The sequence below is a fragment of the Nicotiana sylvestris genome, chromosome 8 (genome assembly GCF_000393655.2).
Source record: "Nicotiana sylvestris chromosome 8, ASM39365v2, whole genome shotgun sequence".
Lineage (NCBI taxonomy): Eukaryota > Viridiplantae > Streptophyta > Magnoliopsida > Solanales > Solanaceae > Nicotiana > Nicotiana sylvestris.
In genome coordinates, this window is record NC_091064.1 from 168,364,597 (window position 1) to 168,378,131 (window position 13,535).

The window sequence follows — 13,535 nt, forward strand, 5'->3', positions numbered from 1 at the left end:
CTGGATATAGATAATCGTCTCCATTGTATGTACAGAGTCATGTGATTCTTACAAGAATATAATCAAATCTCCATTGTATGTATAGAGTCATGTGATTCTTACAAGAATATAATCAAATCTCCATTGTATGTACAGAGTCATATGATCCTTACAAGTATATAATCAAACCTCCATTTCATGAATAAAGTCGACATGTCTTCCAACGGGAATACGATCAAATCTCCAACAAGAAATGGCTAAGGCCATCGACAAAAATATGAGTTCGAACTACGAAGGGATCCTACTTCGATGACAGTTCGAAGCAACATCCCAATGGCCAAGGCCATCGACAAAAATATGAGTTCGACCTCGTTCGAACTACTACGGGATCCTACTTCGATGACAGTTCGAAGCAACATCCCAATGGCCAAGGCCATCGACAAAAATATGAGTTCAACCTCGTTCAAACTACGACGGAATTCTACTTCGATGACAGTTCGAAGCAACATCCCAATGGCCAAGGCCATCGACAAAAATATGAGTTCGACCTCGTTCGAACTACGACGGGATCCTACTTCGATGACAGTTCGAAGAAACATCCCAATGGCCAAGGCCATCGACAAAAATATGAGTTTGACCTCATTCGAACTACGACGGGATCCTACTTTGACGACAGTTAGAAGCAACATCCCAATGGCCAAGGCCATCGACAAAAATATAAGTTTGACCTCGTTCGAGCTACGACGGGATCCTACTTCGACGACAGTTCGAAGCAACATCCCAATGGCCAACGCCATCGACAAAAACATGAGCTCGACCTCGTTCGAACTACAACGGGATACTACTTCGACGACAGGCCGAAGCAACATCCCAATGGCCAAGGCCATCGACAAAAAAAAAAAAAAGAGGAATCTTCGCCCAAAATCTAAATCGACTTAATAAGCTCGACATGTATCCTGGATATCATAAACATTGCAAAGAAGAGCGAATCGACAAAATATATTTTACATTGCATCAAAATCGCCTAAAATCAAATCGACTTAATAAGCTCGACATGTATCCCGGATATCATAAACATTGCAAAGAAGAGCGAATCGACAAAAAATATTTTACATTGCATCAAAATGATTACACTTGTGTTTACATGGGCTCAAGTACGCCCCCTACAAAAACCCCAAAACAAAAGCAAGTACAAACAAAGACTACACATTACCCCCCGGTGGGGTAAGCATCTTCGTACCACGAGTCCGAAGCAAGACGGTTCACGTCATCAGAGTTGATGTCATCCCTATCAGGTGTAAGGGGGTCGTACCCGTATGCCTCATGAGCTACACGAGCTTCGGTGTGCATGGCCTGAAGCTCTGCCTCAGTTGTCCTCCCCTCGGCGTAAAAAGCCTTGTACACGTCAAAACAAGCCTCAACATGGACCCACAACTCATATAAACGATGAGGCACGACCGGATCGGCTGAGGCACGAGATGTAGAAGGCTGAGAACGTCGATTCGCATCCTCTGCCCTCAGCAAGGCCACTTGTCCGTTTAACGTAGACAGCTCCGCCTCCAGTTCCTTGATACGCCCTTCGAGCCCCGCAACCTTACAACTAGAGGCCTTCTTCTCTTTAGCCAGCTCCGACCTGCAAACGCGGAGGGCATTCTCCAAAGATGCAGTTCCAGAAATAGCTGCCGCCAACTTATCAGTACCAGCGCTCAGCTCGCCCTTAAGCCCCTCTACCTCCACCGCCTTCGCACTTAACTCAGCGGTCAAACTGGCCACCTTTGGCTGCAAGTCGGCATTTTCGTCCATCACCCCCCTGCTCAACTCAAGGTCGTCATCCTTCACTTTAAGGGAAGCCTCGAGTTTACTATTACGGGAGACAGTCTTCATGAGCTCCTCATCCCGCTCCCTCAACTCTTCGATCTTACTCTCTAGTTGGTCGTCCCGCTGTTTGAGCCCCTCGCAAAACAACTGAAACTCAGGGTCCTAGTGATAAATGTAGGACATCGCGCGATGCTTAGCACGATACTGATGATATTTGGACGACATCTTCTCATAAAGGGTCGTCCTTATCCTCTCCCTACGCTCTCACTCAATCTCCATGAAAAGTTAGAAACAAAATGCAGAACAATGATCACCACACAAACCCAACGACGAAAAGGAAAGGAAAGTCACCTACCCGCAAGGCCATACCGACAACCTTCTGAGACAACTCCATGTCACTCATCGCCCTAAGCACCTCATTTTCAGGGGCAGCACATAGAGGAGCTAGAGCAGATGCCACTTGCTCGCAGTTCAGCAGCAAGTTATAGTCCCCCGGGACGACTATGTGACGATCAAACCCTTCTATTCTGACCTCCACATGAGTATGGCGGCCTACGAACTCATTGAAATCCTCTGGGTCGACATCTGAACCTAAGTCGTCACCCTCAACACGGCGGCCTCTGACGTTGAACGATGCACCACCCTCAGCAGAAGTTACTGAGCCGGCTCATGGGTAAACTCCTTCCATTTGGGGAGATCTCCCCGATAAAATGGCGTCACCCATAAATACGGGCACGGGCGCCGTCTACGACGCCCTGCCTCTATCAGCGTCCATGGCCATGCCCTTCCCAAGCTCCACCTTCCTCCTTTTTCTCGATAACGGCTCATCCCCGTTAGAAGATTTGTCCAAAGGGTGTGAGGCCGATACCGAAAAAGCCTCTTCCCTCACGAACACGACTCGAGAGGGACATTCTAATTGAATAGGTTGAGGATGACCCCCTCGAATAGAATCACTCAAAATAAGCTACATATCCGCGACAGCAACGGCCTGCTGAAATGTAGGGATTAGCGTCATACGCCTAAAAGCTCCTCGACTTGTCATCACAAAGGGTCGTATTAATAAACAAGGTCATACGGCCAACGAAGTGGTAAGGAAAACATTTACCAGAGGGGACTTTAGGGTCGTAACGCTTCACGAAGGTGGGCCAATCTTGGGTTTCTGCTACATATGGCAACAGACGGGCTACCCAATCCCTGATATCCGCAATCGGGCGAGGTGGACGTCCCATAGCTGCAAACGGGAAACCAACGAACTTTATAACAAATACAGATGAAGGAAGAGTAAAACGAGTGATGACATTTACGGGTCTCATTCCGTCGCTCCGGGAACCTGGCAGAGTCAGAAACGACATGTTCAGTTTTGACAAAGAAGTACTTATGCCAAAACTTGCGACTTGCCCGGTCATCTGTCCCGACCACTAGCCCTTTCGTACCATGGAGCCTCAAATGCACCATGGTACCCCTATGGAAGCCAGGCGTGAACAGGTGCAAAAGGTGGTGGATAGAAATGTTACACTCTGCCAACTCTGCATACTTGGTCAGCAACAAAAGTATCTTGAGCGTATACGGTGAAAGTTGTGCCGGATAAACTTGGTAGAACCTGCAGAACTCTTCCGCTAAGGGGAAGAGAGGAAGAGTATAGCCAACTATGAAAGGGTACTCATAGAAAGTGCAGTACCCAGGTTTGTGGACATCTACGAAATCTCTCCCCGCCGGAACCATATCTACATGAGCGGGAATGTCATACTTTAGACGAAGAGCATCAATATGAACTTGCTCTGTCTCAGAGAATACGGGGTCTGGAGTAGGAGGGGGATCTTTGAGGAAGTCACTACGAGATAAGGGATGCCTCGGCAGTAGTTCCTCCACCGTAGGAAAGCTGTCACCATCTTCCACCACCGTATCTTCACCGCTAGAAGGGGGCCCGTGGACAATGGGGTGGCCTTAGGAACCTCTTCACGAGAACGACGGGACCTTGGCATAATATCGTTCAAAGAGGTATTAATACAAACGGAAGAAGGAGGAAGAAGCTTCGAATGAAGAACGTAAGAAGAAGCAGAAAGGTATAAGGGCAAGCTCGGAAGAATGAAGGAGGTTATCAAGAGTGGAATGGCTAAAAACTTTCGAAAAAACAAACCCTTCACCTATTTATAGGGTTGGGTGGCGCCAGAAGTCACAAAGTAGCGCTGAAATCGAAGCATCAAGCCACCAACTCCTGCCTCGAAAACATGCGTGATGATGACGCACGTGAAAATGACATCATTTCCCAGTAAAGCATATTACCTGGTGCCTTGCTAAGAACGATGACCTTCCCCCATTGGCCACTCCGTAACGTCTCAACGGCTCAAATTTCTCCATAGGAACGCATCGAGGATGCACCCAGTTGCGACCCCGACAAGTGGAGGGACTAACTGTATGGGTCCAAATTTGACCAACCACGACCGACAACGAGTACGATGATTGACGGAGCCTCCTTGAATTGACGTCCTGAGGGAGACGACCCTGAGACAAACTAGAGACTGGACGACCTTTGTAATAATGTATGGCCATTAGGGAACATTAGGAATATTCCTTGTATTTTATCTTTTACAGTTTACAAGAGTTTCTCTCTTAGTATAAAAAGAGGACAATAATCTTGTAACAGGCATTCCGAACTCTGGAGTGATTATTATTTATGAATAAAAAGAAATTTCGTGACCTATCTTCTCTTTATCTATCACCCTTTCTAGAGATTATTATTCTCAGCTAAGATTTACCCTTTCTTCTTTAATTGATTTGTTCAAAAAAAATTTAATATTTTTTGAGTCAAACAAAAACGATATGTCAAGGAGAATTCATATAGTCAATTTTAACTTTATTAAAATTAAGATATAGTAGAAATAATAATTGTTATTGCTTAATCCTTATCGTAGTGCTTTTCACTAGAATAAAGTAGAAATTTAACCGCAATGGAGAAACTCAGAGTAAGAGTAAAACGCTAGGCGCTAGCCAAATCAAAAGGAAAACAACCGACAAAGATAGGCTAAAAGCAACCAAAGAAAAAGGAATTAGTCTATAATGTTTAATACTTAATTTCTTTACAACTCTTTTACCGAAAAAAATTGGATGCCCACGTCACTCAAATTCTTTATGGTCTGTTTATTGCAGATTAGTGTTAGCAATATGTAAAGATGCCTTTTCCACGCCAGTTTTAGTTTCTGCGCAAATATATACCAAACCCTATCTGTCCCTAAATTCTTAGTACTCCAATCTTATTTTACCGTAGAACAAGAGGAACTATCTCGAACAATATCGCAAAAACAGTCCAGATTCTAATAGTAAAAAGTTGGAAATTAATTACCGAAAGAAAAGAGCAAACAAGAGGTTGTATCAGCAGTTACGTATAACAAACTTCGAAAAGAGAAGAGTATAAATCATAGTAGGTCCATGAAAAAAATCTTTACATAAATAGCCCGCTAAATTTACTGTTTATTTTTTCTTAGCAGGTATATATAAATTATACACTTATTATATAATTATTCTACATGAATATTATATATATTATACCTTTTCTGTCTATTTTAGTTTAATTTGGGTTATTTAGATTAATTCTTTACGATAAAATAAAAACATAGTAGGTCCGTTTAAAGGCGGATGGTCCAATCAAAAAGCAAATCCAAGCCGACTTGGATCTCAACCGTACACGTCATATCAATGAATATCCATATCAAACTCTATAAATTTACATATCCATGACGGAACATTGTTATATAAATTTACATAATCCATTTGCCACCCCTACCTTTAATATAACAGCTTCTTCCATTTTTTTTCCTTGTATCACCGGAGCTGATAATGATTCGTCACATCGCCGGTACTCTGTTCATAATTGGACTCGCACTTAACGTCGCCGTTTCAGAGAGCCGTAATGTTTTGAAACTTCCGTCAGAAGTTTCTAGATTCTTCGGTGCCGATAAGAGTAATGTCGGCGATGATCATGATGACGACTCCGTCGGTACCAGATGGGCTATCCTGCTAGCCGGATCTAACGGTTATTGGAATTACCGTCACCAGGTCAGATTATCCACACTATTTATCCTACTTATTTTTTTACTTATTTTTTCCTACAATAATTTTATTCTCTAGCTTTTGTTTTCATATTTCCCTTCATCTCCTGAAAATAATCACTTCCACCTTTTCTTTTTGTGCGACTTTTATTTTGCTTGTGAGTGCGAGTTGCTTAAGGATAATATAAGTTAATTGAATCTATGTTAGTGTTATATTTATTTATTGAAGTATCTTTGGACTTTGGTGATTGTCATTATATATTGAATGGTTGAGGTGTTATAACAGTATCAACCAGTGACGACGGACCCAGAATTTTGTGCAAGCGGGTTCAATCTTAGAAGTCTATAACTTTAGTCGTAAAATACTAATTGTCAAGTGGGTTCAAATAAATATTTATACAAAATTTACACAGCTTTAATCCTAATATATATATATATATATACACAGTATTATTTTTTTGTGAAGCGGATTCAACTGAACCCGCTAGCCACCACTCGGGTCCGCCACTGGTATCAACATGAATATTTCAGGTCAAATCATAGTGATAACACTAATTAAAATAAGTGTGAGTTTGGAGCTCACTTGCTCCAACTTTAGTGAACATAGTTATTCGGCACATACTTTTGTACATTATAAAAGATTTGACAATGAATGAGTTTGATGCACGCAAATATATATTTGTCAAACCTATCCAAAAAAAGTTTATAACGTAAGTGCTTGGTAAAATTTAGAAGGTATGGAGATTCAGACTTATTTGATACAACTTTATTTTATTTTATTTTACTTTATAAAGCTGAAAGGTGAGTCTTAGTTCTCAACCGAAAATTAGTTGGACATGGTGGGAAGTTACTATTGGTGACAACCACACAAGAGCGAAGTTTCTTAATTCTCTATGGACTTACGTGTGTTGCTTGACCTTTTCCTTTTTTTTTTTTTGGCGTAATTATGGATGTTGGTTGTGGGCCCAACCACTGCAATAGATATTTCTCCCATACTCACTCTTTATGTGATATTGGTTGACTCAGATGAAGTTTAAGAAAGTAAAATTGAAATTTTGTAATCTAAAATAAATCATAAATATTTTATGGTTATGAATTGTCTCATTAAGGAGTTTAAAGCTAAATAGTTTATAATTATAGGAAACAAGAAATTATTTTTTGCAACAAGTTAAAAAGAAAGAAAGAATTACAAAAAAATACACATGGCTTCACACCATAACAAAAAATGGCCAATGTTTTTAAGTTTTACCTTACCTAGCTCATATTGTACATATTTTGAAAGCACTGCAAATTCAAAATTTGTGTTCTTACAATCACTGCTTCTAAAACCTATGGAGTTAATTATGTATTCTCACAACCATTACTTTCACTCTCTCTTCTTCTCACATCTTCTACATATGCTTCAAGGGATCGTGTATTTTCTGCTTCTCCCCCTACGTCACCTGGTTGCAATGTAAGAAAATTGAAAAGTAGAAGTCCACTATTGAAGGCCATTCAAAGCTTTGCTTTCGAAAATATGATTTTTTGAGTTTGTTAGTTGTTTGGATTGGGTGTTGTTCCAATTGATTGCAAATATCAAAAGGAGTTCAACATTTAAATTTGAAGTGATTTGGAATAGATTTGAGCAAGATTTGAGTTAAATTTCAGAAAAGAAGCAAGGAAGAAGACGAAGTCAGTTTTTTGTATAATCTTGTATAATAGTGTATATGAGTGTATAAACATATCTTATACTTTATACACCTTTATACAAACAACTGTAGACAAACTTCTTCCACGATTTTCAGTTGCAATTCTTGTTCAAAACCAGTCCAAATCTCCATTAATGACTTCAAATTTTATATACAACCTCCTTATACTATTTCTAACAAGTTTCAATAATACCCACTCCAAAATTCTCACGAAATCAAATTTGGAATTTAAACTCACATATTTAAGCTTGTTAAAAATCTAATTTTCACTACCCAAGTGGATTTGATTTGTTGAACTAATATTTGAGTCACAGTATTCAAAAGTTAACTTAAAAGCTTGAGCAATCTTTTTTAAAAATTAAATAGTAATTCCAAGAACCTATTGGAGTTGAATGTTGAGTATTATCTTATTATTTTTGGGCAAGTTAGTTGTAAATTAAAATATAGGCTATAAAATTAAAAAGTAGGGAGCTCAGTTGTTATTATGTGAAATTTTCCAAAAGAAAATTGTGTCACGTAAAATAGGAAAAGTAAAGTTTTCCTTAAATTTGTTTCCATTTAATATACTCCATTAATTAGGACCAGCTTCGAGAAAGCTGGTGTGGGGTACACTGCCACTGCGCTAGTTGATATTTATGCTTTGGTGTAAGGTGTCATTTTCTTGGTTTCTGATGAGTAGGAAGGTGTTTTAGACTATAGTTGTATTGTAGCTAATGTATGCAGCTTCTATGAAGTTGAAAGGTCTTCTTAATACAAACAAGTATCTAAATAATATTTTTTGGGTAATAATTGTTGCAAAATAGCATCTTCCTCCAATAAAACAATCAATTCATTGTGTCTCAATTGCAAAGTAGTTGAGATTGACTTTATGAATCTTCTACATGGTTTTCTATATACTACTGACATTGTAAAGTTATTTACATTATTGAAGACATAATTAAGTAAATAAAAGTGTGCTCTCTCTAATAGCTTAAGCTTTTAGATTAAATGGTCACACATTTCAACATGATATGATATAAGAGCAAGTAAAGAGGTTCTGGGTTTGAGCCTCACCGCCACCCAATATCAAAAAAAGAAAAAGTTCCACGTGCTTGGCTCATAAAAAAAAAATCAATCCTGCACGTGAGGGGGCGTATTGAAGACATAATTAAGTAAATAAATGTGTGCAACTTAAGCTTTATGATGAGATGGTCACACATTTCAACATACTATTTTCAAATTGTGACAGTAGGTTAGTTACTATTTTTACCAATTACCAATTAATGTTTGTTAAGGGATTTACCGATAATCATCTAATAAGTAATCTGCCTAAATATTTGTTACACCGTGTATATACAACTTAAAATCTTAATATGCACTGTCAACCTTGACTCAGGCTGATATATGCCACGCATATCAACTGTTGAAGAAGGGTGGTCTCAAAGATGAGAACATTGTTGTGTTTATGTACGATGACATTGCTAACAATGAAGAGAATCCAAGACCAGGAGTTATCATTAATAGCCCTCATGGTGAGGATGTTTACAAAGGAGTTCCTAAGGTAGGTGTATATACTTCCTCATATTTTAACATAATACCTAGTAATATCAGTTTCTGAGAGGCTGTCTCTTGAGGCAGGATTACACTGGGGATGATGTTACTGTTAACAACTTTTTTGCTGCTCTCCTTGGGAACAAAACTGCTCTTAGTGGAGGCAGCGGAAAGGTGGTGAATAGTGGTCCGAATGATCATATCCTCATCTTCTATAGTGATCATGGCGGCCCTGGAGTGCTTGGTGAGTAACTTCTCAGTACTTCTAAATACTGATTGTTTCACGAAAATCTTTGATCCTTTCCTGTTTTACCTTTCCTCTTAGCTTTTTTTAAAGTGCTAGACAGACATTGATGTCTGCTGGTCCTTGTTGTGTTAGAAAAACAGGATGTAAATTGGTTATATATGTATTAGACTGCTATCTGTTGAATCTGCAACAGTTCTTTGAAATTCTGTTTCTAAAGCAAATGTCTGGAATAATGGCGGGCCGAGAATTCTAACAAGGGGATTTAAGAAAAAACTATAAAGATGACACATCTAGTATGTTTTAACCACTTTTATCACTCACTAAAAGTTTTTTCTAGAAAAAGTAATTCAAGGATGCATTGGGGAACTCCGATTGAAAACATAGGGCAGTCGACTTATTGCATCGTTTGGGCGCTTACTAGTTTCTTGACTTTATTGTAGACTTGAGTTTTTATTCTAAGATTAGCAATTATCATCTACAAGCATATAGCTTTGTCAAGTTAATATATTCTCCTTAACTTTTAAACTATATTTCTATAATTAATCTTCCATCCTATTTCATATTCTTCTTATAGTTCCTTCACCTTATATGCTAATTACACTGTCATGTACTCTAGGGATGCCTACCGATCCTTACCTCTATGCAAACGATCTGATTGACGTGTTGAAGAAGAAGCATGCTTCCGGAACATATAAAAGCTTGGTAAGCTGTTATATTTCCTGCCAACTCCTACTGCTCTAGGTTCATATATATATATATATATATATATATATACACACGTGTGTGTGTGTGGTGTCCTTTTCCATTCTCTAAGTTATTTCTTCTGTCTATTTGCAGGTATTTTACCTTGAAGCTTGTGAGTCTGGTAGTATATTTGAGGGTCTTCTTCCTGAAGGTTTAAATATCTATGCCACAACAGCATCAAATGCTGAAGAGAGTAGCTGGGGAACCTATTGTCCTGGAGAGTATCCCAGTCCTCCTATTGAATATGAGACTTGCCTGGGTGACTTGTACAGTATTTCCTGGATGGAGGACAGGTACATGCGGCTTTTCTGACCTTCTTCACCTGCTGCTTTTCCTTTGCTGTCATTACATAAATACCATGTTGAACAGCTTTAAGATATTTATTTTAGTTTAAGATGTGTTGTGATTTTTGACTATGATATTTGTCAAATGTGTAAGCTTTTTTTAGACCTTCTTGCTTTGCTAATGAGTTCATCAGTCCTATAAATATTATTGGCAATTTGGCATAGAATTGAAGACATTCTCTTCTATACTGGAGATTGTACAACTTCTGTATCAACAGAGAGCTATGTTTGAAAAAATTTAGTTTGTCAAGCCCTATAATATAAAATATCATTGCCATAGAAATTGAAGACACTCTTGAATTCTTCACTGGAGATTATAGAACTCCTAAGTTACTGCTCGAGACTTTATGAGAATTTCTTTCCATTTGTTATTCCTTCACGTTCAACTTTGTTCATTATGCAATTATGAACATGCTAATTAGCGACCCCAACTAGTTGAGATTAAGGGATAGTTGTTATAACTATAAATCTGCTTATGAAATTATTTTTATTAGTTTCAACAGCATAATTTTTTGTTGACTCTGTATCTTTGTGCCTGAGCAGTGAATTACACAACCTGCGGACTGAAAGTCTGAAGCAGCAGTATCACCTGGTAAGATCTTATGGACGTGGAGAATAGTGGTAATCCAATAGAGTGCATGATTCATCAGAAAAGTTTAAAATAATAGTAGTAAAATGAAGAACTTACAAAGTGAAGCCAATACTTCTGAGTTGTGAAAGTGAGAAAGGAAAAAGGGGTAAGGTGGATGTCATTTTATACTCTGATGATTTGGTTCTTGCTGTGAATAATCATGAACGTGCACGTTTTATATGATGCCATTTAAGAATTGTGTGCTGTAATCATCTCTAATGCTGGTTTTTTCAGGTCAGAGAGAGAACTGCTACTGGGAATCCTGTTTATGGTTCACATGTCATGCAATATGGTGATCTACATCTCAGCAAGGATGCTCTATACTTATATATGGGTACAAATCCTGCTAATGATAATTATACTTTTATGGATGACAATTCCTTGCGAGTATCAAAGGCCGTTAACCAGCGTGATGCAGATCTTCTGCATTTTTGGTACAAGGTATGTTCCAAGTTTATATGTGTTTTTACTGTAGACGTTAGTATCCCAAGGATGAAAGAAGTAATTTACCTACACCTGTAAAACGGCAGGAAATAAATGCACATCAACTGGTGGTATTATCATCTATAAAAACAGGCACCTTTAGGTGCCAATGAGTACTTTATTTGATCACCATATTTGAGGTGACATAACTACTATAGAGGCCCCTACATAATGTTCAGGTCAAAGAAACACTGAAATTTTTGTATCTGATGTTCCTTGCCATGTGATTTTTTTTTCTTTCTGTTTCTTTTTTAATTAATAACTCACCATCGAATAGTTCAGAGTTGAGCATTTCAGATATCAACTGGATCAACTGAATGTGTACTGAGGTGGTATTAAGCTGAATGAACTATTTTTAATCAAGCAAAGCTATAGGGATCTTGAAATTAAAGTTTCTTAGGGTTCAAAAGAGCCAATGTGGCGTATTATTATGCTCTTTTATGTTGAGGTTAGTTTTTTTTTTTTTTTAAAAAAGAAAAGCACACTTTTTCTGAGGTTAATTCTAGTGCCGGCACACTTTTTGTGAGGTTAAGCTGCCAAAATGATGCTTCTACTGGTTTCAAAACATGAGTAATATTGTCATTGAAATGCAGTGCAGAGAAAGAGTTTAATCTGAAAAACATGATTCTACTTCTTTATTTATGCACTGCTGAATGAAAATTGGTGCCTAGTTCGTCCAGTTCATGAGTCCTACTGTCGCAGAATTGTCCTTCTGCCCCTAAACAAAGAAAATTCTTCATATCTGACTTCCCTGTTCTGTTGTCCAAACTGGCAGTTCCGCAAGGCTCCTGAGGGCTCTGTGAGGAAAATTGAGGCTCAGAAACAGTTAAATGAAGCAATATCACATAGAGTGCACTTGGACAACAGCATAGCCCTTGTCGGTAAACTTCTATTTGGAATTAAAAAAGGTCCAGAGGTGCTAAGTAGTGTCCGCCCTGCTGGTCAGCCTCTTGTTGATGACTGGGACTGCCTTAAATCCTTTGTAAGTACACACCCCATTTTCATCAATATCTCTAGAATTTGCTGGTGGAAAGGAAACTTTCTTTTTTTGTAGCTTGTTTGAATATATGGGTATGTGGCAGAAATCATTTGTATTGGATGGTTTCATGGCTTATATTCATCGGCAATATGTCTTATTAATCCTGTTTGTGCAGGTAAGAACATTTGAGACACATTGTGGATCGTTATCCCAGTATGGAATGAAACATATGCGCTCCATTGCTAACATATGCAACGTTGGAATTAAGATGGCGCAGATGGTGGAGGCATCAGCACAAGCTTGTCCCAGCTTTGCATCCAATACTTGGAGTTCCCTCCAGAGGGGTTTTAGTGCATGATTGGCATCTAATGCTCAAATATGTCGTGATTATCAGTATGAAGATTGATATAGTGATTGTAAGATGGTTCTTTAGCATAATTGCTTCCTTGTAAATACAGGTTAGAAGCGCATCATTATTGAGTTGAAATGTACTAGAAGCAGATATCTTATTGTAACTATTGTTATAGTTCGTCATCATTGTATATAACTCTTACTATGCAAAAGCTCTGCCTGAACAAACTATGTTTGGAAGAGAATGTAAGCTTGACTTTCCTTTGAATTAAAAAAAAGGTCGTTTCATGACAGAGGGAGCTTCTGAATGATAAACCAAATAGTGATGGTATTATCCATATGCATCTTATTTGTTCAAAGGTACTAATAGTCTTCTCAAATTTAGCAAATTGATGTCATGAAAGACTTACCATCACTCAACTTATAATTGAGAAAGCAAGTCACAAGAGACTTCTTTACTTACTCGCGTCTTCTTTCATGTATTTTTTCTCTCCAATTTGTCACATACTTTTTCTGTACTGGTCACATTATAGTATGTTTTACATAGAGGCCCGGATATGCCCTATAGAACATACAGCTTTCCGTTTGCCTAGTAATTCAAGCTGTGGAGTGGTGAGATCGTACACGCAAGTATACGTGGCCAAACGCACACGCAAAAACATGTTGCTAAAAACTTGTTGCTCTCAAACGCACAC

At 38.5% G+C, this 13,535-nt stretch overlaps 1 protein-coding gene across 1 annotated transcript; it reads left to right on the top strand.

The window, feature by feature from the left end:
• Window positions 1-5,545: 5,545 nt before the first annotated feature.
• On the top strand, window positions 5,546-13,133 carry LOC104214567 (vacuolar-processing enzyme-like). Its single transcript, XM_009764254.1, has 9 exons — window positions 5,546-5,850; window positions 8,907-9,071; window positions 9,149-9,305; window positions 9,925-10,010; window positions 10,146-10,345; window positions 10,940-10,988; window positions 11,262-11,468; window positions 12,286-12,492; window positions 12,665-13,133. The coding sequence occupies exons 1-9, from the start codon at window positions 5,632-5,634 to the stop codon at window positions 12,845-12,847; spliced, it is 1,473 nt and encodes a 490-aa protein (XP_009762556.1). The 5' UTR covers window positions 5,546-5,631; the 3' UTR covers window positions 12,848-13,133.
• Window positions 13,134-13,535: the final 402 nt, after the last annotated feature.